General features: G+C 50.6%; 1 protein-coding gene across 3 annotated transcripts in view; it reads left to right on the top strand.

The window, feature by feature from the left end:
- Positions 1-24,476, top strand: part of PTPA (protein phosphatase 2 phosphatase activator) — a 725,494-nt gene that overhangs the window by 429,471 nt on the left and 271,547 nt on the right. For all 3 annotated transcript variants that reach the window (XM_085614012.1, XM_085614013.1, XM_085614014.1), the window contains exon 8: positions 3,529-3,629. In XM_085614012.1, the coding sequence (XP_085470138.1) occupies positions 3,529-3,629 (101 nt within the window). The remainder of the gene's footprint in view (positions 1-3,528; positions 3,630-24,476) is intronic.

The raw sequence follows: 24,476 nt of genomic DNA, 5'->3' as shown, positions 1-24,476 counted from the left end.
GATCTCTTGGATACAATTCTGGATCTAGGTTGATGCCGTTCGTGCCTCTGCAACTTTCCCCAGCGTCTGACCCGAAGTTGATGCCACTGGCGACCCACCGGCGGTACCAGGCCCATCCTGATACCTGATGATTTGGAGTTGGATAGATACTTGCAGAGCCCAGAGGTTTTACATTGTTGCCTGTGCATTTTGAGGACGTTTCAGGCATGGGTGAGGATTGGGAGGGGTTTATGGACTCTTTAGAACAACAACTAGACGTTCCTGTGGAACAGTTGGAGTGGTACGAGGATCTTGGATAAGCCAGGGGACTGGATACTACCCCAGATACTGGTTTTCTCTCTCCACCTAGTGTGACTACAGAGGCGGGGGGCATCTTATCCCATGGTGGTTAGGAGGGCAGCAGAGTTTCTTGGCCTGAAGCTGCCTTCTGTGCAGGTTAGGACTAATCTCTTGACCAAGGTGCTTCATCCTGGAGCTCCTACGTCCGAACCCCTATTGCCCTTTAATGAATCACTAATAGGGGAGAAGAGTTGGCCTAACGGCTAGGTCTACCTCGAACCTGGGGAACTGGGTTTGAGTCTCTGCAGTGACATCCTGTGATTCAGGGCAAATCACTTCATCTCCCCGTGCCTAACAAAAATGAATGTGTGTCCTCATGTAACGTAACTGGTGCTATGTAAAGCGCTCTGATACCCGATTCGGGTCAAGTTCGCGCTGTATAAAACTCTATATAATTTCTTTTTTTTTAAATGTCCTTCTAGGGATTTTGTGCAAGCCTAGCACATGTGCTCCAGTGGACAGGACAATTGTACGCCCCCATAACCCTGCACTGGGTGATTAAAGGTTCCTCAGCCAACACTCCTTCCCTGAGAGCCTGGTGGGTCAGGCTTCAATGTCCCATGGCACATTCCCTTCTGCTCCACCGGATAGGGAATCCAAGAGTCTTCACCGTGCTTCCATTTGGCATTTCTAGCGCCCCTCGGGTCTTCACATAGGTGATGGCAGTGGTCGCAGCTCATCTGCGCAGGTTAGGGGTGTCAGTCTTCCCCTTTCTCGATGACTTCTGTTGAAGGCACCTTCGCACCAGGCAGTCCCCTCCCTCCTCCAGACTACAACAAACCTCCTGCATTCGCTGGGGTTCTCTATAAACGTGCCAAAGTCACACCTTACTCCTTTTCAGATGCTCCCTTTCATCGGAGCTGTTCTGTGCACTGTGCAGTTTCGGGCTTATCCTCCCGAGCAGTGAGTCCAATGTTCTCGGAGGGAACTGCAAAAGACCTGCAGTGGTGGTTGATGAACCGCGATTTGGTCAGAGGCAAGCCCCTCTTCCTTCCCCAACCAGATATCACAGTTGTGACATATGCGTCACTCCTAGAATGTGGGGGCCATCTGGGAGAGGTGGAGATCAGGGGACACTGGTCTCTAGTGGAGTCGGTTCTATACATCAATTTGTTGGAGCTTCGGTGGTCCCGCCAGATTTAAAAGCATTTCTTCCCTTTGTCAAGGGGAAGTTAGTGCAGGTGTTCACAGACAACACCACCACCATGTGGTACTGCAACAAGCAGTGCGGGGTCTTGGACCCTCTGTCAGGAGGCTCTGCGTTTCTGGACATGGCTGGAACAGCTGGGCATAACCCTGGTGGTTCAACACCTGGCAGGTTCCCTCAACACCAGGGTGGATGAATTCCGCTGTCAATGCCTAGCGGATCACAAGTGGCATCTCCAGTCGGAGATATGCAAGGTCCTTTCAGAAGTGAGGAGAACCTCCTGCCCAGAGTTCTGAGGAAGATCAAGAACGACCAGGCCCAATTCATTCTTGTGGCTCCGGACTGGGCATGGAGAGTCTGGTATCCAGAGTTTCTTCAAATGAGCATCGATCCTCCGATCAGGCTGCCCCTTCGAGAGGATCTTCTGTCACAGCAACAGGTAACGGTCCTCCACCCAAACATTGTCAACTCTCTGCCTCCTTGCGTGGAGATTGAGCAGCAACAGTTGACAGCTTTCAAACTTCCACCCGAAGTATGTGATGTTATTTTGGCTGCCAGGCAGCCCTCCACTGAGACAGTATACGCCTGCTGTTGGCAAACATTTGTAAAATATTATACAGAAAGGTCTATTGACTATCTTTTTGCTTCCCTGTGTAATATTATTCTCTTTATTCTTACCCTTGCCCAACAGGGCTCTGCTTTGGCTACTCTCAAGGGTTATTTTTCTGCTCTCTCTGCTTTCTTGCGGCTGCCTGACCAACCCTCTTTATTCAAATCCCTTATTATAAATAGGTTCATAAAAGGGCTTGTACATGTGTTTCCACCTATGCCCTTTGTCATGCCACAGTGGGACCTTAGTTTGGTCCTCACATTTCTCATGTGTGTTCCCTTCGAGCTGTTAAATAATTATCCCTTCTGGCTGCTTTCCATCAAGACAGCCTTTCTGGTGATGATAACTTCTGCCCAGAGGGTCAGTGAATTGCAGGCTTTATCATGCAGACCTCCTTACATGATGGCTTTTGTGGATAAGGTGGTGCGTCACACCTGTGCTTCATTTTTGCCTAAAGTGGTGACCCCATTCCATCTGGGTCAATCACGAAGCTCACCTTTTATGCTCTCACCCCCCCCCCCCCCGCCCCACATTCCTGTTAAAGAAGAACATTGTCTCCATCGTCTGGACCCAAAAAGAGCGTTGTCGTTCTAACTTGATCATACAAAAGAGTTCCGAGTGGAAGACCAACTCTTTGTGGATTAGGTGGGAGCTAAAAAAGGCCAGGCCGTGCAGAAACGGACCATTTCGCGCTGGGTCGTTATCTGCAGAGGAAAAGCTGGGACCACAGCGTTGGCTCGGGGTGTCCCAGTCCTGAACATCGGCCAAGCAGCAACGGGGGTGTCTCTGCACACGTTTGCCAAGCACTACTGCCTGGGGAATCCGGTCCGCAGGTACAGAAATTTTGCCCGTTTGGTTCTCCAGGACTGTTTAGTGTTGAAAATCTTCTCTGTAGCCCATCACCTGGATGGAATGGCGTGGGTATCTATTCAAAGGTAAGGAATCTGCAGCTAGAAGTCTTTATCAAATGAACAAGTTACTTACCTTCGGTAACGCATTATCACAACTAGGGCCCCGAATAGTGAGCAACCCTAGCCCTATCAAATGAATCCGCAGAGCGGGAAGGCATGGGTGGGTTTGTAAGGAATCTGCAGCTAGATATTGTCTGTACCAGATTATGCGTTACCGAAGGTAAGTAACTTGTTCGTCAAGAGAATAGTTGGATCTAGTGATCGGAGGCTGCTTCTTCCATGGAGGGTGGCTGGGTCTCTGGGTTCCACGGCTAGATTGTACATAATGAAGGGTAGCTACACTGTTAACTCCAGGGTAAATTTGTTTTGTGGGAGGGTGTTAGCAGGTATGGATTTCAGTTGCTTCACCTCTGGTAGAGAATGGCTGAGCTTAAGAACGGAGTTATTTCCTCTATATTGTTGAAAGAATGTTTTTAAGTTCCTGTTTGGTTGTTTTCTTATTGATTATGTTTTTTTTCTAGATCAACCGATTCTGGAGCCGCGGCATTTTTTGGATGAGAAGGTGGTGAACGAGAACCACAAAGATTATATTTTCCTAGAGTGTATCCTCTTCATTACTCAGGTTAGCGGGGGACGGAGCAAACATTGTTTTTCACCTGTTTTCCAGATGTTATGAAACAAAGTAAAATAAAGTTATTGCTTTAAGAAATTGATAATTTCAGAGAGACTTAAGTCTATAGGGGTTTCGCTGGAACCTGAAGGAATCTCCCAAATTGTTGCTTTGGTCGATATAAAGTGGGACGTACCTTAATATGCATTTCTTGTTTTTAAGTGTGTAATGTTGTTGTGTTTATCACAGAAGTTCAAGAGATAGATACCTTCTACTTGAAATACCATGTTTGTAGGCTAACCGGGATGGTGTTTGAAGTGACAGCAATTCTTCTTCAGTGATGCCACTGCAGATGGGCATTGTCTTTTGCAATGTCCTGGGGCAGGCTGCACTATGTAACTATCAAGTTTAGGGAAGGGTGTCCTCTGGCTTCTGGGTAATCTTTAATAATGTCATTTACGAGTTGAAAGTTGCTGTCCCTTCTTTTTTTTCTCCTTAACCTTGATTATGGTGTGTAATTTGCCTGTGGACTTTCATGGAAGTGCACAAACCCCACATTTGCTTCTCTCTCTACATTGGAAACCCTCATGTGCATTGGCATCACAGGACTAAAACCTCCTGGCGTTTTTATGATCATCTGTATAGGAAAAGAAAAGGAAGTGCTTTTTTCCTTCACTCCCTGCTATTTTGTAGGTTATTCTCTCTTCCTCCACCTCAATGCAGATAAGTGACCACCTGAATGACTACCAAAGTCAGTCCCCTCAGGCCTCTTACTGGGCCAGAACTGTATCATGGAAGGCACAGATCTTCGAGGTACCCAGCTCCTGCCTCTCAAACAAATATCATGCCGCTATTGCTGCTTCATGCATTTTCTCCGCACTGGTTTATCGCAGTAACTTGCGCCACAGTCTCTTCTGGTGTTTGTTGGCCACACTGGATTGCCACAGTAACCTGCACCTCGGTGTCAACCTGTGTGTGTTGGCCGCATTGGATTACCGCAGTAGCCTGTGCCTCGGTCTCGTTCTGTGTTTGTTGGCCGCACTGGATTACTGCAGTAGCCTGTGCCTCTGTCATGTCCGGTGTGTGTTTACCGCACTGGATTACCGCAGTGGCCTGTGCCTCGGTCTCGTCCTGTGTTTGTTGGCTGCACTGGATTACCACAGTAACCTGCGCCTCAGCCTCGTCCTGTGTTTGTTGGCCGCATTGGATTACAGCAGTAGCCTGTGCCTCAGTCTCTTCCTGTGTTTGTTGGATGCACTGGATTACTCAGTATTAGGGTATCTTTCATAGATTCACATGCCTGAATCATTCCCCGTCGTCGGAATGGGAGTCCCCGGTAAATAAACAAAGCAATGTCTCAGTAGACATATAGAGTAATAGGCCCAAAAGGCCTTACCTTAGTAACATATCCACGTCCTTATGAAAAAAGGACCAAACTTTGGAGAGTAGTCAATCATCTTGTACCACCCTCTAGAACCTTCCTGGAAGGAGCTCTAGTCCCTCAGATTTTCTACCGCACGTCGTGCTAAGGGAGTCTCCACTGAGCTCTGCTCATTACTTCTCGTTTTCTGGATTTCCAGTGTTTCTTGCTACAAATTTATATCTTCTGTGAGGAGTTTTTTAGTTCCTCATGGCAGTCACTCCGAAGAAAGGCCTTTTCAGGTCTTGTGCTTCCTGTGGGAAAAAGAGGCTTCATGTGGACGATCAACATAAGTACTGTCTCTACTGCCTTTATCCTATCCACTCTTCAAAGGATTGTAAGGTATGTCGTACCTTCTCTGCCAAGACCCTTAAAGACCGTGAAGGACGCCTCTTAATTTGGCTGCAGAGGCTTAAGGATAAGGATACAGTTTTGTCCTCTGAGGAAAGTGAGGGCTCTTCCATCTCCTCTCAGTCCGCTCAGAAGAGACCACGGCTGGCATCTCCGGGTCCTTCGTCGCAGCCACCTCAAAAGAAGACGCATAAAAAGTCTTCAGAGATCCCTCCTAAGACTCTGCCAGTGAAAGTTTCTCCTCAGGAAGTTCCACATGCCTTTAAGAAGCCTTCTTCCACCCAGTCGACGACGACCTTGTCGACGGTGGCTTCATCGACGAGGAAATCTCCATCGACGGCAGTTTGTCACCTCGATTATGCAGAACCCTTCCTCGGTCCCTCCAGTTTTGCCTCGGCTGTATAAGAAATATAAAGCGCCAGATACTGCTCCAGCTTGCCTCACAGGCCATCCGAAACCGGACTCCGTCATTACCCAAGCCGCTCAGATAAAGTAAAAAAATCCATCTGCTTTGCTGACTGCTCCGCCGGATAAAGAGGGTAGGCGACTGGACAACACTGGTAAGCGCTTTTCGTCCATGTCTGCGTTGACAGTGCGTGCTAACTCTTTAGCACTGTTGGGACGTTATAGTTGGCAGATGTGGGCAGATATTGCGCCATACCTAACGAACTTACCTGAAGAGGCAAAGAAGATCATATTGGAGGAGGAAATATCTGCCTCTGAAATTATAGACTGTGCAAGGGATATTGACTCTACCGGATTTCGCCAACTCGCGGGCGCAGCTGTGTTACGGCGCCAGGGTTGGTTGAAGGCAACTTCCATCAGACCGGAAGTTCAAACCAAGGTTTTGGACATGCCATATGATGGCCAACTTCTCTTTGGCACACATATAGATGAGGCATTACAAGGTATTAAGAAGGATACCTACACCGCTAGGGCTTTGGGTACCCTGCAATTCCGCAACTCCTCTTTTCGAGGCTCAAGAGGAGCAGGTCAAACATCTACTATAGGAGATTTCCAACACCGATCTGCCTTCCCTTCCTCTCAGCAATATCGTCCACAGTATCAGCAGCGTCAACAACACTCCTCCTACACTAAATCTTCCTTTCGTGGCAAAGGAGGGAGGCAGAAGGACACCGCTCGGCGACAATGACTTTCAACTACCGCCGGTCTCCAACTCCTCTCTGCCCTCCAAAGTTGGAGGAAGAATTTCCCACTTTCTCACAAATTGGAAGAAAAGAACTACAATTAGTTCAATTCGGGCATTCTCTAGAGTTCATCCAAATTCCTCCCCAAACCCCTCCCCGGCCTATGCTTCACAAAAATGTGCGTGCTTTACTCCTGGAGGTGGCACTCATGCTCCAGAAGGGCGCTATAGAGAAGGTTCCCCCAGGTCAAAGGGGAAAGGGGTTTTACTCCCGTTTTTTCCTCATTCGAAAAAAGGAGAAAAAATGGAGACCGATATTGGACTTGAGGAATCTAAACAAGTTCTTGAAAAAACTGTCATTTCGTATGGTCACCATACAGGAGGTGCTACAGCTTCTCAATGCGGACGACTACATGGTGTCTTTAGACCTGCAAGACGCCTATTTTCATATTCCAATACACCGCAACCACAAGAAATTTCTGAGATTCATGGTGGCGGGCAGGCATTACCAGTTTCGGGTCCTGCCGTTCGGACTCAAATCGGCGCCACGCATTTTTACCAGATGTCTAGCTCTGGTGGCTGCATACCTACGACAACATCACCATCAAGTCTTCCCATATCTGGACGACTGGCTCGTCAAATCACCCTCTCTAGAAGGCGCGTCCAGGTCTTCCAGCGCCTGTCGGAGGCTTTTCAATTGTCTGGGACTGACTCTCAATCAGGACAAGTCTGTCCTGCAGCCTTCCCAGCGCACACGTTTTCTGGGTGCTACCCTCGACATCATACAGAGGAAGGCGTTTCCATCACAGGAACGCAAAAACAAACTTCATTCCTTGACGCTCTGTATAAGTTCCAAGAAGACGCTGTCAGTGCGCCCGTTCAAATCCCTACTTGGGATGATGTCTTCTTGCATCCTGTTAGTTCCGCACTGTTGCCTTCACATGCGGCCTCTTCAAGAAACGCTTTCGGATCAATGGGTCCAGTGTACGGGGTCCTTTGACGACGTCATCCAGGTGACCCCTATGATCAAAAAGGCTCTACGGTGGTGGACTTGCCCACAGAACCTTTCTCAAGGCTTGCCTTTCTTGCTTCCTGCTGCTCCACATATCACCACGGACGCCTCTTTAGAGGGCTGGGGAGCTTTCCTTCAAGAACTGCAGATAAGCGGAAAATGGTCCCTTTCCGAGAAGAAACTTCACATAAATCTTCTGGAGCTGCGCGCAGTGTATCTCGCTCTTGTGGCTTTCCTTCCACGAATCAGAAACTCTCTAGTGCTTGTCCGGACCGACAACACCACGACAATGCACTATTTAAACAAGCAGGGTGGAACTCGTTAGCTGACACTCTCTCACGAGTCGCAAAAAATGTGGAACTGGCTGCTCAGTCACAACATCTCTCTTCGAGCAGAGTATGTTCCAGGCACCCACAACATGTTGGCGGATTCTTTGAGCAGAGGGCAGGCAGCTTGTCACGAGTGGGAGTTGGATCAGCGGATCCTCAACAGCATATTCGCTCGATGGGGCACCTCTGTTCTGGACCTCTTCGCTACTCAGCAGAACGCCAAATGCCAACACTTTGCAAGCTGGCATCCCCAGCAAGGGTCTCTGGGGAAGGCATTTTCGATCGCATGGTGCAACGTCTTTGCATACGCCTTTCCGCCAATTCCCCTGATTCCCAGGGTGCTCCGGAAGTTGAAAGCAGAGCCTTGCACACTCATCTTGATAGCTCCAGCTTGGTCCCGCCAACATTGGTTCACAGAGCTTCACCTTCTTTCCCTGGAACCGCCGATCAGGTTGAAACCGTTTCCATTTCTCCTTGCGCTCAACAACCAACAATTCCAGCATCCGGATCCGGCATCTCTCAAATTATCAGCTTGGCTCCTGAGTTCAGAGAGTTTCAGAGTTTAGACATTCCTCCGGACTGTAGACAAGTTCTAGCTCGGGCCCGAGCAGATAGTACCAACAGAACGTACTCATTAAAATGGAAGAGGTTTTGTATCTGGTGCAAATCAAACAAAATACACCCTCTTTCTTCCACTCCGGAGCAAATACTGCCGTACCTTCTTCATCTGGCAAAATCTGGTCTTGCTCATGCCTCCATTAAAGTCCACCTGGCAGCAATATCGCGCCTCAGGAGATCCTCCGCAGGTCCATCTCTGTGGTCTCATCGGCTCATTAAGCAATTCCTTAAAGGACTGTTTAGAACATTCCCTCCGGTGAAACCTGTACCTCCTGCTTGGCATCTCAACACAGTTCTGGCTCAACTTAGGAAACACCCTTTTGAGCCAATACACAGAGCGGATCTTAAGTATCTCTCCTGGAAAACAGTGCTCCTTCTAGCCCTTACCTCGGCAAGGCGAGTGGGGGAACTCCAGGCTTTCTCAATTCAAGACCCTTTCCTTCAATTCAAGCATGACAGGGTCATTCTTCGTACAAATCCGAAGTTTATCCCTAAAGTTCCTTCACAGTTCCATCTTAATGAGCCTATTGTGCTGCGTTCATTCTTTTCAAATCCGCAAACAGTGGCAGAAAAGACCCTGCATTCCTTGGATCTTCAGCGCTGCCTAAAGTTCTACATCGACAGATCGAAGACATTTCGTAAATCTAACCAGCTCTTCGTGGCTTACAGTCGACCTAGAAAAGGTCTACCACTCACCAAGCAAAGTATCTCCCGCTCGATTTCTTCAGCCATTACTTTCTTTCACCAGCAAGCAGGGCGTCCCCTGCTCTCCACAGTTTGTGCCCATTTCACGAGGGCAATGTCTACTTCCATGGCACTGTTTGCAGGAGTGCCCATTGTGGACATTTGCCGAGCGGCCACATGGAAGACGCCGCATACATTTACCAAGCATTACTGCCTGGATACGGAACTCATGAAAGACGCTGCAGTGGGTTTAGCGGTGCTCCGTCGTCTATTTCATTAGAGGTGAGCCCTTCCCTTCATCCCACCATCCTTTCTTCTATACGCACATTTCTCTACTGTGATTTATGCCTCTGCTATGTCATTGTTTTTGGTACTTTCTATTTTTCACATTGATATGTTATCTGGTGAATATTTATATACTTTACCTTTTGAAATGTGCTTTTCATTGCTTACTATTCTGATTCAGGCATGTGAATCCATGAAAGATACCCTAATACTGGATAAGGAACGTGTTACTAACCTGTAACTGCGGTTATCCAGTATTGGTATCTTTCATCGTCCGGTGTTAGTTTGCCACTCTGGATTAACACAGTAACCTGCTTCTCGGCCTTGTCCTATGTTTGTTGACTGCACTGGATTACTGCAGTAAACCTGTGCCTCGGTCTCTTCCGGTGTTTGTTGCCACTTGGCTGCACTGAATTACTGCAGTAGCCTGTGCCTCTGTCATGTCCGGTGTGTGTTGACCGCACTGGATTACCGCAGTGGCATGTGCCTCTGTCTCGTCCAATGTTTGTTGGCCGTGCTGGATTGCAGCAGTGGCCTGTGCCTCGGTTTCATCCTGTGTATGTTGGCCACTCTGGATTACTGCAGTAACCTGTGCCTTGGTCTCTTCCGGTGTTTGTTGGCACTTGGTTGCACTGGGTTACTGCAAGTAGCCTGTGCCTCGGTCTTGTTCTGTGATGGCCGCACTGGATTACTGCAGTGGCATGTGCCTCGGTCTCGTCCTGTGTGTTGGCCGCACTGGATTATAGAAGTAGACTGTTCTTCGGTCTTGTCCTGTGTTTGTTGGCCACACTGGAATACCGCAATAACCTGTGCCTCGGTCTCGTCCGGTGTGTGTTGGCCACACTGGATTAAGCAGTAGCCTGTGCATCGGTCTCGTCTGGTGTTTTTTGACCGCACTGGATTACCGCAGTAACCTGTGCCTCTATCTCGTCCTGTGTGTGTGTTCGCCGCACTGGATTACTGCAGTAGCCGGTGCCTCTATCTCGTCCTGTGTGTGTGTTCGCCACACTGGATTACCGAAGTAGCCTGCTCCTCGGTCTCGTTTTGTGTTTGTTGGCCACACTGGAATACCGCAATAACCTGTGCCGCGGTCTTGTCCTGTATCTGTTGGCCACACTGGAATACCGCAATAATCTGTGCCGCGGTCTTGTCCTGTGTTTGTTGGCTGCGCTGGATTACCGCAGTAACCTACGCTTCGGTCTCATCCTGTGTTTCTTGGCCGCACTGGATTACTACAGTAATCTGTGCCTCGGTCTTATCCGGTGTTTGTTGGCCGCTCTGGACTACCGCTGTAACCTGTGCCTTGGTCTCATCCTGTTTGTTGGCCGCACTGGATTACTGCAGTAACTTGTGCCTCTGTCTCGTCTGGTGTTCGTTGGCCGCTCTGGATTACCACAGTAGCCTGTGCTTCGGTCTCATCCTGTTTTTTGCCGCACTGGATTACCGCAGTGGCCTGTGCCTCGGTCTCGTCCTGTACTTTGGCCGCACTGGATTACTGCAGTAACCTGTGCCTCGGTCTCGTCCTGTTTGTTGGCCGCACTGGATTACTGCAGTAGCCTGCGCTTCTGTCTTGTCCTGTGTTTGTTGGCCACACTGGAATACCGCAATAACCTGTGCTGTGGTCTTGTCCTGTGTTTGTTGACTGCTCTGAATTACCACAGTGGCGTGTGCATCGGTCTCATCCTGTGTTTGTTGGCCGCACTGGATTACCACAGTAGCCTGCGACTCGGTCCCGTCCTGTGTTTATTGGCCGCTCTGGATTACCTCAGTAATCTGTGCCTCGGTCTCATCCGGTGTTTGTTGGCCGCTCTGGATTACCGTAGCAACCTGTGCCTCGGTCTTCTCTGGTGTTTTTTGCCGCACTGGATTACCGCAGTGGCCTGTGCTTCGGTCTCGTCTTGTACGTTGGCCGCACTGGATTACTGCAGTAACCTGTGCCTCGGTCTCATCCTGTTTGTTGGCCGCACTGGATTACTGCAGTAGCCTGCGACTCGGTCTCTTCCTGTGTTTATTGGCTGCTCTGGATTACCGCAGTGGCCTGTGCCTCGGTCTCGTCCTGTGTTTGTTGGCCGCACTGGATTTCTGCAGTGGCCTGTGCCTCGGTCTCGTCTGGTGCTTGTTGGCCGCACTGGATTACCGCAGTGGCCTGTGCCTCGGTCTCGTCTGGTGCTTGTTGGCCGCACTGGATTACCGCAGTGACCTGTGCCTCGGTCTCGTCCTGTGTTTGTTGGCCATCTTGCAGTGTGCGCACAACTTTGCAGACTGGCCAGTTTTTAACCGTCATTATTATTTTGTGTTTGTATTGTGAAGTGGCAGCAGGAGCTTTTTAGGTCGAGCCTGTAGCAGCGCCCACTAGTTACAGGCTATTGGGCTTTCCATGCGTCTTTATAAGAAAGACAGCACGCAGTTGGGCAAAGGCGGGTGCATGTCCCGCCCACGGCCTATTGCTTGCGGTTACTTACGCTCGTGCACCACTCGTGGTTTTTTTTTTTTACTCTTTTGTAATTTATTAGGGCATGTGGGCAAAGAGTGATGACTATATTCTTTATTCATATGTGCAATCAGCACTGTGTAGTGCTACCTGTGTGCAACAAGTGGTCGACGATACAGGTGAACCCTTGCGGGGGACGTGTAATTTCGCCAATACAAAAACAATGTGCTATTTATTATGTTGCATGCTTTTAGTCTGCCTCCCATATGCACTTGTCCTTCAAGGTGTTAGTGGAGGTGATACGACTTTGATACATATATATTCTGTGACATATAGATTGTTTGTATGTAACAGCGTGATCTGCGTGTGCTCTTAAAACACCTGGGCTGTGTACTAGTTCTTCATACCAGTTCGGAGTGTCCGCTGGAGCAGCTCCCGGAGGGAGGCGCTGTGCTTTCAATTTCTCCTTCAGCGTGGGGAGCTGTGTTCTTTGCTGTACTTCTGACACGGCTCTGGCTTTCCGGACGAGGCTCGCTTGAGCAGAGGCGCCACTGCAGGCTACGGTGCCATGGGACTGAAGGGCAGAGGGCACAGCAAAGGCTATCCTGCTGTGGGTGGGTGCCACGTCCCTTCCGTTCCCAATGCAGTGCTTCTCCGTCGCCGAGGTCCACTCGCTGCTCTGTAGCGTCGTCCGCCAGCCCCAATCTGCAGCCAGCATTGTGCCCACGCCTGGCAGGCCGACCGGGTGACTGCCGCTACCACATGCAGCCCAGAGTCTCCATGATGGGGCCTGATACTTTAGTGTCCCGTGGTTTAAGAAACACACGGACACCGGCTGCACTCTGCAAAAACTTCCTTTATTTTTTTCCAACTCCCGCTCGCGGCTCCTCCCCTTATGCTTCCGGCCATGCCTGACCCTGTCACAAGTCGAGACAGGCATGGCGACGCGACATCTCCCCCTTTTTTATTTTAAAAGTTCAATGTCTTTCTCAAAGCTCTTCAATCAGTCGAATGGGCTTTCGAATGTCCCTTCTCGGTTGGTTGGATTGTAATTGACTGGGAGGACGTTCTCTTCTCCCTTCACAGGTCTCCGGTATTTGTATGGGTGCTTCGTGACTGCTCTCTTCTTGACTTGACTCGTCCGTGCCCCACTCAGGTCTACGAGCCCACGTGTAGTTTGTTGGGTTGCACTTCTTGAAGTGTGACACATTCCTGGTCATTCTTTTGCTTTCAGCCTCGGCTGTAATCATGGTCCCTTTTCTTCTCGTTACTTGTAGTGGATGATCGTGATAACGACTGTCTGCTTTGGATTTCCTTTCTTGTCTCACCAGCACCCAGTCTCCTTCTCTGATGTCTGACATCTTGGCGTGTCTGCAGTGGTCTGCATATTCCTTCATCTTCGCCTTCTTGGTCCGATCCAGGTTTACCAGGGTCTCGTGGTCCGAAGTCGTGATTCTGGACTGCGTGACGGCGTCTGCAGTTGGTATACGTGTGCGAGGGACCCGCCCGAGCATCAGGGTAGCTGGACATTGATTTGTGGTGCTGTGTGGTGTGGTCCTGTATGCTCCTAGTACTTCATTTAGTGCTGGCTGAATATCACGGTGAGTTAGTTCAGCTTGCTGCATTGTCTTTTTGATGGTGGCCATGAATCGCTCTACCATCCCGTTTGCTTGGGGCCACCAGGGAGTAATTTTCCGATGCTTGAAGTTGAGGTGCCTCGCGAATTCCGCAAATTCTTGTCCATTGAATGTGGACCATTGTCCGTCTTTACCACCGTGGGGATGCCCCATGCAGCAAATGCTTCATCGATCGCAGGTATGACAGTGGTCGCTTTGGTGGATGAGATCTGATGAGCGATGGGGAAGCGAGAATATTCGTCCATGATGACGATGATGTACTTCCCTGACTTCAGCGGGCCAAAGAAGTTTATAGTTACGTGTTGCCAGACACTGTCAGGTAGTTCTGACATCTGCAGAGGGGCATGTAATTCTTCTCGCCCTACTAGTTGACAGTGTGGGCAGTTTCGGAGTGTGGTCTCCACCATCTGGTCAAGGGAAGGGAACTAGACGCGTTCTCGCAGTGCTTTCTTCGTGGCTACCACCCCTCGGTGTCATTCGTGTGCCAGATTTAAAGTTCCCTGTCGCAGCTGGTTGGGGATGACAATTCTCCGGTCTCTTAACAGTAGGCCATTATCACTGATGGAGAGCTCATCTTTGATGTGTTTGAATGCCGCAAGTTCTTGCAGGTTGACGACGTCACTCGTGTTCCGTTCTTCTAGATGTTGCCATGAGTCAGTGCGAACACGGTGCATTATATTTTGGATTGTGACGTCGTTTGCTGATGCATTGATGATAGCCTCAAGTGGAACAGCCGGTGGGCAAGCTCGGTCGATAACGAAGTGGAGATATTCTTCAGCCACAGAGTGACGCACCCGTATGTAATCTGCCGGATTCTCCGCTTTCCCCGGTTTGTGAATGATGGTGTACGTATAATCCTGTAGGCGAAAGCCCCATCTTTCAATCCGTGGAGGCATCTTCGCTCTGGGGTTCCCAAAGATGGTGATCAACGCCTGGTGGTCGGTGATGAGTGTGAAGTGCTTGCCATACACGAAAAGGTGAAAATGCTCACACGCCCACAAGACTGCCAGGCTCTCTTTCTCCGGTTGGGAATATGCTTTTTCTGTGTCGGTAAGGCTGCGGCTGACATAAGCGACGAAGTGACATTGTTCAGCTTCGTTATCATATTGTGTCAGAATCGCTCCTAGCCCAACAGGGCTGGCGTCGACTGTAATTTCGGTTTTACGTTTGGGGTTGAAATACGCTAGGTTGATGGCCGTACTCACTGCTGCCTTGATCGTGTTGAAAGCTCGGTCACACGCAGCCAACCACTGAAAACTTTGCCCTTGGCGAGTTAGTTCTCCGAGAGGGTAGCTGATTGTAGCGTAATTTTGTATGTAACGGGCGCAGTAGCTGGCCATACCCAGGAACGAGTGAACATCACTGACGTCATGCGGCTGTGGAGTGTCCGAGAGTGCTGATATCTTGTCGGGATCAGGTCTCATGCCCTCCTTTGAGAAGATGTGTCCGTTGAACTTGAGGGTCGACTTGTGGAATTCACACTTGTTCTGATTGAGTGTGTGGTTAGCATTGAGTAAAGCATGACACACCCGATCCAGTGCTATGTCATGATCTTTCTGGGTCTCTCCGAATACCAAGATATCGTCGCTGTAATTAAAAGCATTCGGAATGTCTTGTATCACTCGTCTCACAGCCTCCTGGAAGATCTCGGCAGCAAAGGAGATCCCAAAATTGAGGCGTTTATATCGGAAAAGTCCTTTGTGTGTTGTGAATGTAGTGATGTAGCGTGATCGTTCGTGTAGCTCAAGCTGATGATAACCCTTGTTGAGATCTAGTTTCGAAAAAACTGTCGCTCCGTTCAGGCGTGTGATCATATCACTGATGTGGGGTCCGGGGTGACGCTCCCGTTCAATGGCCGTGTTCGGAGCTTGCATGTCTACACACAGGCGTACTTTGTTATCTTGGCCTCTCTTGGGTACGACCACTACCGGGGATACCCATGGAGTGGGTCCAGTTGATCTTTCAATGATGTCGGCTTTCAATAAGTCTTGGAGTTCATCATCTACTACCTGTTGTAAGTGAAAGGGTACTTTCCGATGGTGCTGTGCCACTGGCGTCACTTGCTCGTTGATGTGTAGCTTGACTTTGAAGTGGGCGAGCTTCCCTAGACCGTTGAACAGCTTTGGGAACTTGTTGACAATGTCTGGCGAGTCGTTCACTTTGTATAAGATCTCGACTAGCTTGAGCCGTTCCGCCGTTGGTAGGCTGAGAAGGCAATCTGCTGTTTCAGGGCCTTCAATTACATGAATTTGTGCTTGGTTTTTCCTGTCTTTGTATGTCAGCGTGGTGCGAAATTGTCCCAGACATGGCAAAGGTTCTCTGGACATCCAGGTGTAGACCCTCACTGCAGCTGGCTCTAATTTCGGCTTCGGATTCATGCTCTGATATTCAGTGGCGCAGATGTAGAGCCCTAAAGTAGGCCCAGAGAGCACCTGAGCCATAGAGTAGGCCCAGAGTACCAGAGCCCTATTGTAAACCCAGAGCGCACCCGAACCCTAGAGTAGGCCCAGAGCCCTAGAGTAGGCCCAGGGACTACCAGAGCCCTAGAGTAGGCCCCCCGAGAGCACCTAAGCCATAGATTATGCCCAGAGAGTACCAGAGCCCTATTGTAAACCCAGAGAGCACCAGAGCCCTATTGTAAGCCCAGAGACCACCAGAGCCCTAGAGTAGGCCCAGAGACTACCAGAGCCCTAGAGTAGGCCCAGAGGGCACCAGAGCCCTAGAGTAGGCCCAGAGAGCACCTGAGCCATAGAGTAGGCCCAGAGTACCAGAGCCCGATTTGTAAACCCAGAGAGCACCAGAGCCCTATTGTAAGCCCAGAGACCACCCGAGCCCTAGAGTAGGCCCAGAGAGCACCCGAGCCTTAGAGTAGGCCCAGAGGGCACCAGAGCCTTAGAGTAGGCCCAGAGGGCACCAGAGCCCTAGAGTAGGCCCAGAGGGCACCAGAGCCCTAGAGTAGGCCCAGAGGGCACTAGAGCCCTAAAGTAGGCCCAGAGAGCACCAGAGCCCTAAAGTAGACCCAGAGAGCACCCCAGCCCTATTGTAAGCCCAGAGAGCACCAGAGTCCTAGATTAGGCCCAGAGAGCACCAGAGCCCTATTGTAAGCCCAGAAAACACCAGAGCCCTAGAGTAGGCCTGGAGAGCAACAGAGCCCTAGAGTAGACCCAGAGAGCACCAGAGCCCCATAGGCCTAGAGAGCCCCAGAGCCCTAGAGTAGACCCAGAGAGCACCAGAGCCCCATAGGCCTAGAGAGGGTCAGAGCCCTAAAGCACGCCCAGAGAGCACCAGAGCCCTAGAGTAGGCCTAGTGAGCACCAGAGCTCCATAGGCCCAGAGAACATCAGAGTCCCAGAGTAGGCCCAGAGAACACCAGAGCCCCAGAGTAGGCCCAGAGAACACCAGAGCCCCAGAGTAGGCCCAGAGAGCACCAGAGCCCCAGAGTAGGCCCAGAGAGCACCAGAGCCCTAGAGTAGACACAGAGAGCACCAGAGCACTAGAGTAGGCCCCGAGAGCACCCTAGAGTAGGCCCCGAGAGCACCCTAGAGTAGGCCCCGAGAGCACCCGAGCCCTAGAGTAGGCCTCGAGAGCACCAGAGCCCTAGAGTAGGCCCCGAGAGCACCAGAGCCCTAGAGTAGGCCCCGAGAGCACCAGAGCCCTAGAGTAGGCCCCGAGAGCACCAGAGCCCTAGAGTAGGCCCCGAGAGCACCAGAGCCCTAGAGTAGGCCCCGAGAGCACCAGAGCCCTAGAGCAGGCCCAGCGAGCAGCAGAGCTCTAGAGCAGGCCAGAGAGCACCAGAGCCCTAGAGCTGGCCCAGAGGGCACCAGAGTCCTGGAGCTAGCCCAGAGGGCACCAGAGTCCTGGAGCTAGCCCAGAGAGCACCACGCCCCAAGAGTAGGCCCAGAGAGCACCACGCCCCTAGAGTTGGCCCAAAAACCCCCCAAACCCATAGAGTTGGCCCAGAGGGCACCAGGCCCCTCGAGTAGGCCCAGAGAGCACCATAGCCCTAGAGTAGGCCCAGAGAGCACCAGGCCCCTCGAGTAGGCCCAGAGAGCACTAGAGCAGGCCCAGAGAGCACCAGGCCCCTCGAGGAGGCCCAGAGAGCACCAGGCCCCTAGGGTAGGCCCAGAGGGCACTAGAGCCCTAGAGTAGACCCAGAGAGCACCAGGTCCCTCGAGTAGGCCCAGAGGGTACCAGAGCCCTAGAGTAGGCCCAGAGAGCACCAGAGCCCTAGAGAAGGCCCAGAGAGCACCAAAGCCCTAGAGTAGGCCCAGAGAGCAGCAGGCCCCTCGAGTAGGCCCAGAGAGCAGCAGGCCCCTTGAGCAGGCCCAGAGAGCACCATAGCCCTAGAGTAGGCCCAGAGAGCACCAGGCCCCTCGAGTAGGCCCAGAGAGCACTAGAGCAGGCCCAGAGAGCACCAGGCCCCTCGAGGAGGCCCAGAGAGCACCAGGCCCCTAGGGTAGGCCCAGAGGGCACTAGAGCCCTAGAGTAGACCCAGAGAGCACCAGGTCCCTCGAGTAGGCCCAGAGGGTACCAGAGCCCTAGAGTAGGCCCAGAGAGCACCAGAGCCCTAGAGAAGGCCCAGAGAGCACCAAAGCCCTAGAGTAGGCCCAGAGAGCAGCAGGCCCCTCGAGTAGGCCCAGAGAGCAGCAGGCCCCTTGAGCAGGCCCAGAGAGCACCAGAGCCCTAGAGTAGGCCCAGAGAGCACCAGAGCCCTTTTTACTGCAGCGCTCTCTGAGCCGAGCTTGCGTACTTGCAGTTTGCAGAAAGCCCCTCAAGACACTCTAGCTACGCATAAAAGCAGTAGCACCTTTTGAGAGGTGGGAGTGATGGTTGCTGGCTGATCATGGCCCTCTCGAAGGGCCGTTGAAGCAGGGGGATGCACTCTGTCCCTTTGACTGCAAGCACTTCAGCTAGAGCAGTCCGAGGGACGGGAGGATCTCGCGCCTCTGCGTCCTAAGCACTGAGGGCTCTTGCCATGGTGGACGCCAGCAGGCTGCGTGCAGGCCTCTTGCGGGCCTCCCTCAGAGCTTCACGAGTGCAGGCAGCTCAGAGAAGCTGGTGACGTCGGTGTAGCATGGGATAGAGGTTGGATGGCCCTTTTCTGTGGTCAGGCGGGCAGTGGTGTGCAGGACGGCTCGCATCCCGAGAATTCGCGCACAGACACACCCACATATCATTCTTTATATGTTATTTGAAATAAGGGCTTAGGTTGTGGGTAGAGAAATAAAGGGTGGTTTTTATGATTTCTGGGGTGGGGAGAGGCGCCATGTGTGCCACACTTTGGGCATAAATATAAGTGTTAGCGCTCTAGTTGTTTCTAGGAGCACCGCGGAAGCCTGCAGCCGCACACTGGGAATGAACCGACTGACCGCTGCCGCTGGGGAGTGCGGGTGTCACTGACCCAGGAGACATTCATCTGCACTCCTAGGAATCGTCCTTGTTTTCGCTTGCTGGAGCACCAACCATCATTTCTGTGACAAGAAGAGCCCCCTCGTTGGGGTCATTCCTAAAGGAAAGGTTTTGTTTTACAGCTTGGATTCCCTCAAGATGGCTTCGGGTAGAAGTCGTGTGTCATAAATCCCGAATGTGGGCGCTCTAGTTGTATCTGAGTGCAGCGTGGGAAGCTGCAGGCGGCCCCGGGGCATCCATGCGCGCGCTGCTCTTGGAAGCGCGTTAGACGTGCACACATGGCTGCGGAAGATCGTGCGAGTTTAGAGAGAACCTGCGCTCATTGTAGCTGCCCACACTCCTGCCAGAACCTCTGAGAAAATCACCAGAGAGGGTTCATTAAATCCAGCAGAGGGCGAGCCTTTAAACGGGTGAAATCTTCCTAGGGCGCACCGCAATTCCTGCCGCCAACAAAAGATTTATATTGTGACTAAAATCTGTTATCACCCTTTATAGCTGCTCCTTTTTGTGACCCCCAAATTCGGCCATTGACTACAATGCATTTTAAGGGGGGAGGGGGCATCTCCCGGAGTCCAGAAATGGCAGCCACAGCTTTTTGCACACATGCCCCTTGGGGTTAGAGCATGCTTACCCTGCCCCCTTTTATATATTTTTAATTAATTTTCAGGACGCAGGGACCATGACCCGGAGTCCAGTCATGACGTGTGCAATATTGTTCAGGTTGTGGCCAACCTACCAAGATTGACGAGTCCCCTGTAAAGTGGCCAATCAGAGCATCGTAGGACACCAGCCCTCCAGATAGAACTATTATTGTAGCCCCTTTAACCAACCCAAGCACCTCTTTAAATGGGAGTTTCTTGAAATTGGCTGATCGAAGTTACACTGAATAACAAAAAAGAACACTTTCTCAGTAAAATTCTACCTTCCACCAAATATGGTCTAGTTATGCTCAGCCGTTTGCTCTGTGTGGCTTCCTTGGGGATAAATCGTGGAAATCAACGGTTTGAGGTCACAGACACACACACCGCACACGCCAATCGTACTTGTATGTGTAGTGTCGCCAGGTGGACCCTTCCACTGTCGTGGGGGTCCCTGGCTGAAGTGAAAGCATGTCCCCCTGTGAACGTGCCTCCGGTGGACGAGCCTGACGTCCAGGGAGGAGATACGTGGTGTGAAGTAATAAAAAGCCCGGAGCACCGGGCGTGGCAAGCAGTGTTCTAGCCACCAGTTGCAAACACGTGTGTTGTGCCCCGCCTGATTTCTAGGCCCGAGGCCCCAACACTACACTGGCGACGAGGTGGTCTCGCCACCCCATCGCGTGCATCGCCGCGTTGCGCTCTTGCCCAGGGAGCGGCTTTGATTTCCCCACCTCGTGCGGAGTTGTGCCCCCAGCGCGGCCCCCAGCTGCCTCCGGACCGCCTACCTGGTGCCCAGCCGTGCTGCGCCCATCCTTTGCCTAGCCAGGCTCTCCGCTTCCCCCTCGGCCTCCAGCGCCTGCCTCCTGGCTGCCCGAGAAGCTTCTGAGCCCGCGGAGCCTGCACACGCGGAACACCGGACCCGCCTGCCGTTTCTCACGCATCTCGCGTGCACCGGGCGATCCAGCCTTGCCGTTTCTCACGCATCTCGCGTGAGATGCGTTTTTGACCGTTCTGAAGTCCAGAATTGCCCCTCCTGCCTCCCAGGACGCCCCTGGACACCGGGAAGGCCCCAGAGGATCAGTACACGACGCCCGGAAGACTAGTGAGCCGGCCCCGAAAGGGTGAAGGTGAGCCTACCCCCGCTGCTGCGCCCGCCCACGACAACCATGGCCAATGTACCCCCCCTGGAGCCGTTTGCAGTCACTGGCACACCCCCGTCGCAGGCGGCACGGTGGACAGGGGTGTGGAAATTTTACAAAAATCTACTTGGCCAATGGACAAAATGTTACACAAATCTACTTGTCCTGGGAAAATATCTGCTTGCCCCACCTATTCCATAAATCAGTGAGGTGGGTCTGCACTGAGAGAACCTGCACGGGAATCAGTGCAATATACTGTGGAAAGTATACTTCAAATGCAAGTCCAATTGTGCAGTGCATGGTCATACACCCTTAAATTCAACTGTTGTACGAGTTGGATGTACAGCATGTGTGCAGATGTGTCATTGTGCACTGCACTCAATTAGTAACCAGTATGCATGTGACAAATTTTCAAATTTAGAGAAATAGTACCTAAAGGCGAGTGCAGGCTGGTAATTGACTACATTTCTTGGAGCGTATTTGGCATAGAATGTGCCGGAATATGAACCTGTAGGGCAAAAGGGTGTTCTCAGTCCTAGGGCCAACTCATAGCTGTCCAGTTTCAAATCATGCTCTGATAAATGTGTGGATGGGAATAACCACTTCTCGGCAGAGTTTATGAACTGTTCATGGGGCAGCAAAAATCACATAGAGGCGTTTAGTTCACTGAAGCAGTATCCACAAGTACGAATACACAAGAGAAAGTAATGGGCAGTTAAATCAATCTCTGCTTTTACACTCCTGGGCAGGTGTGGTGTGATTATATTTTTGTGCACTCACTGCTACATCTCCACATTCTTCAACCACACAAAGAGCACATGCAACACTGGCAGTAGCAGTACAGGGTTCTCTTGTGCACAGTACTGGTTAGTAATGGCACCAGCAGAGTAAGCTTTCCTAACATGAAGGAGTGTAGATCAGCAACAGATGTGCAAGTTTGTCTCACTGAGATTTGCAAAGTACTCGTTTTTTTCTTTAAAATCCAAGTTCTCTGCCACTGTCTCTCTCTTTCCAGTGTCCCCTGCTCCCCACTGCCCACCGAAATGTGTGCGTTATCTTCTGGGAAATCCTATATTCTGTTGCAGGAAGCTGATACACGAGCATTGGGAAGCCTGGTGAAAGAAACGGTTTTAACGTTGCAGCAACTTGTGCAATCAGTTTCTTTATTTCAGAAGCTGAGCATTAAGAGTGTCCAAGGGATGATACTAACTTGGATATTTGAAAATGGGCACATGCATAGAGAAGTCACAAAGACAGGCACATAGGAAAACGCCCATTGGCAAATCATGTAGGGAAAGAAAAACAAACCTTTATGTCTACATAGGACGAATATTCACACAGGCGGAAGAGCCACTTTTCCTTAGATCTGGTATGGGCTCGTTTTTACTGCTGACGTAACTGTGCAACAAAAATGCATCACTACAGCGGCTGCATAAAATTCTGAGGTTGGAACATGATTTATATAATTTATACAAATTTATATTTTGATAATTTCTGCTTTATATTGAGCGCGCTTCTGCAAGTTTTGCCATTTAATATCGTTGCAAATGAAATATGGTCCCCCACTGGTGACAGCTCCCGTGTGATTAATATATAAAGAGCCTCTCTAATTATGAGATTCTACAGCTGAGGAGTTTTCCACATAATGTGCCATATAATTCAACACATGCTGCCTAAACTGCATATTTTAATAACAAAAAATGTTGATACTAGCTCAAACAGATCAAGTTACTAAAAAGGGGGTAACATGTCCTGCCACACAGTGAAAAGCCCATCAGAAGTAGTGACTGGTCTCTTTTACATTGCTATTGCTGTATTTGGGTCTTAATCTTAAAGTAATGAGGCAAAACATTTATACAGTGTTAAGGTGTACAGATGTCAAAATAATGAAGTAATACTATCAACGAAAATTTGCTGCATTATGCTACATAATTCTCATTTTTTGTGGCCACATAATTTAGTCAACCCTGCTGCGTAATTTAGACCTTCCCTGCCGCATAAATTAGGCCTTCCCTACTGCTTCATTACAATGGCTTTGCTAATTTAGCACAAACTGCTAGAGAACTGTGCATGGTGAGGGCTGTTTAGAGTAGGTACAGGAGACGAGAAATGCAACCAAATAAAGGTACAGGCTAACAGAAATGAGCCCTAAATGTGGAGAAAACCCCGTTTTTGGACAGGATTACGCCTATAAAAATTGACACGGACGTGAGGCATTTCCTCTGCAGCACTGGCAAGATTGAAAGATAAAGTGTGGGCACTAATTAAGCTAGAAGCCGTGGAGCCGAGGGGGAGGTAACGGAATAAGGAAAAAGCAAAAAAGACTATGGGGGAGGGTATTGGTAAAGGAGATCTCATCTTGGGCAAAAATGTGGACAGTGCAATGTTTCAGACGCCAAGAGAGGCCCACATCTCAGTTAAGTGTGAAATACGCTGCACACATAGCATTGCCTAGATTACGAAGATACTTTCTGCCTTCTGCATTATGTGGCGTTTCCTTTATTCGACTTTAGCTTGATTTGTTTAACAGCAGGAAAACAATACAATTAAAAAAATGTTTCTATTAACAGCGCACGCAATAATCTTTCAAGGCTTCATTTTCTGTAAGCCTGCCAGGTGTTTAAAGTATTAGCGTTTGCTCCGTGCCCCCAAATGCGACCTCGTCCATAAAAGCAGAGACAAAGTAAATAAAGGTCAATGTCTCTCTATTGTAAACTTCCTTTCATCGTGTTTTCACCCTATACTGGTTCCATTACTAGATTGCAAAAGGAGAGGTTCCCGCCTTATTGTAAATTGTTAACATGCCACACATTTAACCCTGCCCCCACGCTCACTGAATCCAGACCACTGCATGCAGAATCACAGTTCATATTATTTTCTTAAAACTCGGACCGCTGCAAAACCCATTATCAGACGGACTCACCTGCTGGGGAGGCATACAGTGAGACGCCGACTTGTTGCTCCTGACTCCAGGAAGTGCGCAGCAGCGCACCAAAGATCAGTGACCTGCCTTGGACGGATCCCACGGGACAGGGCGATCGAGCCACGCAGCACTCCACGGCAGAGAGACCACTCAGCCCACCGCGCTGTGACCTGTCTCAGGGCCTGCCCTTGCACGTTCGGCAGCTGGGTTCCTAGAGCAGGTGGGCTGCACCAGTGACGGAATCCGCGCCAGAACACTGACGTTTAGCGCAAGACTCCCCCGCCAATCACTGGCAAGATAGAGTTCAGTCATGTGCTTACAGCCAGTCAATGGCCTCCAAAAGCTTTCTGACTGCATTTCTAATTGGCTGTGAGCCCCGGAGTGCCCACAGCTCAAATATCTTTAGTGATTTAATGTCTACTTGTCCGTCGGGCAAAATAGACAATAAATCTTCTTGCCCATTATAAAAATCTACTTGCTTCGGGCGTCGGGCGATACGATTTCCCCACCCCTGGGTGGAGGAAGTGGGTGGAACGGCTCGAGAACTACTTCGTGGCGGCGGAAATCGCGGCAGAGCGACGGCGCGCCATGCTGCTACACTTAGGAGGTGAAGCAATCCACGACATATCGAAGGACGTGACGGAGGCTGGCCCGCCCAGGACGTATGCCCCGCTGCGCAACGCTATCACTGGATACTTTGAGCTGTTTGCGAGTGCCGACTATGAGCGATTCTTACTGCGCCAAGCCCGCCAACTCCCGGAGGAGTCTGTGGACGTCTTTTACGCCAGACTAAAGAAGCTAGCCAGCACATGCACCCTCCCCGACGTGGACGACGAG

Source organism: Triturus cristatus, chromosome 1_2 (genome assembly GCF_964204655.1).
Source record: "Triturus cristatus chromosome 1_2, aTriCri1.1, whole genome shotgun sequence".
NCBI lineage: Eukaryota > Metazoa > Chordata > Amphibia > Caudata > Salamandridae > Triturus > Triturus cristatus.
This window is presented reverse-complemented; position numbering and strand designations above follow the sequence as displayed.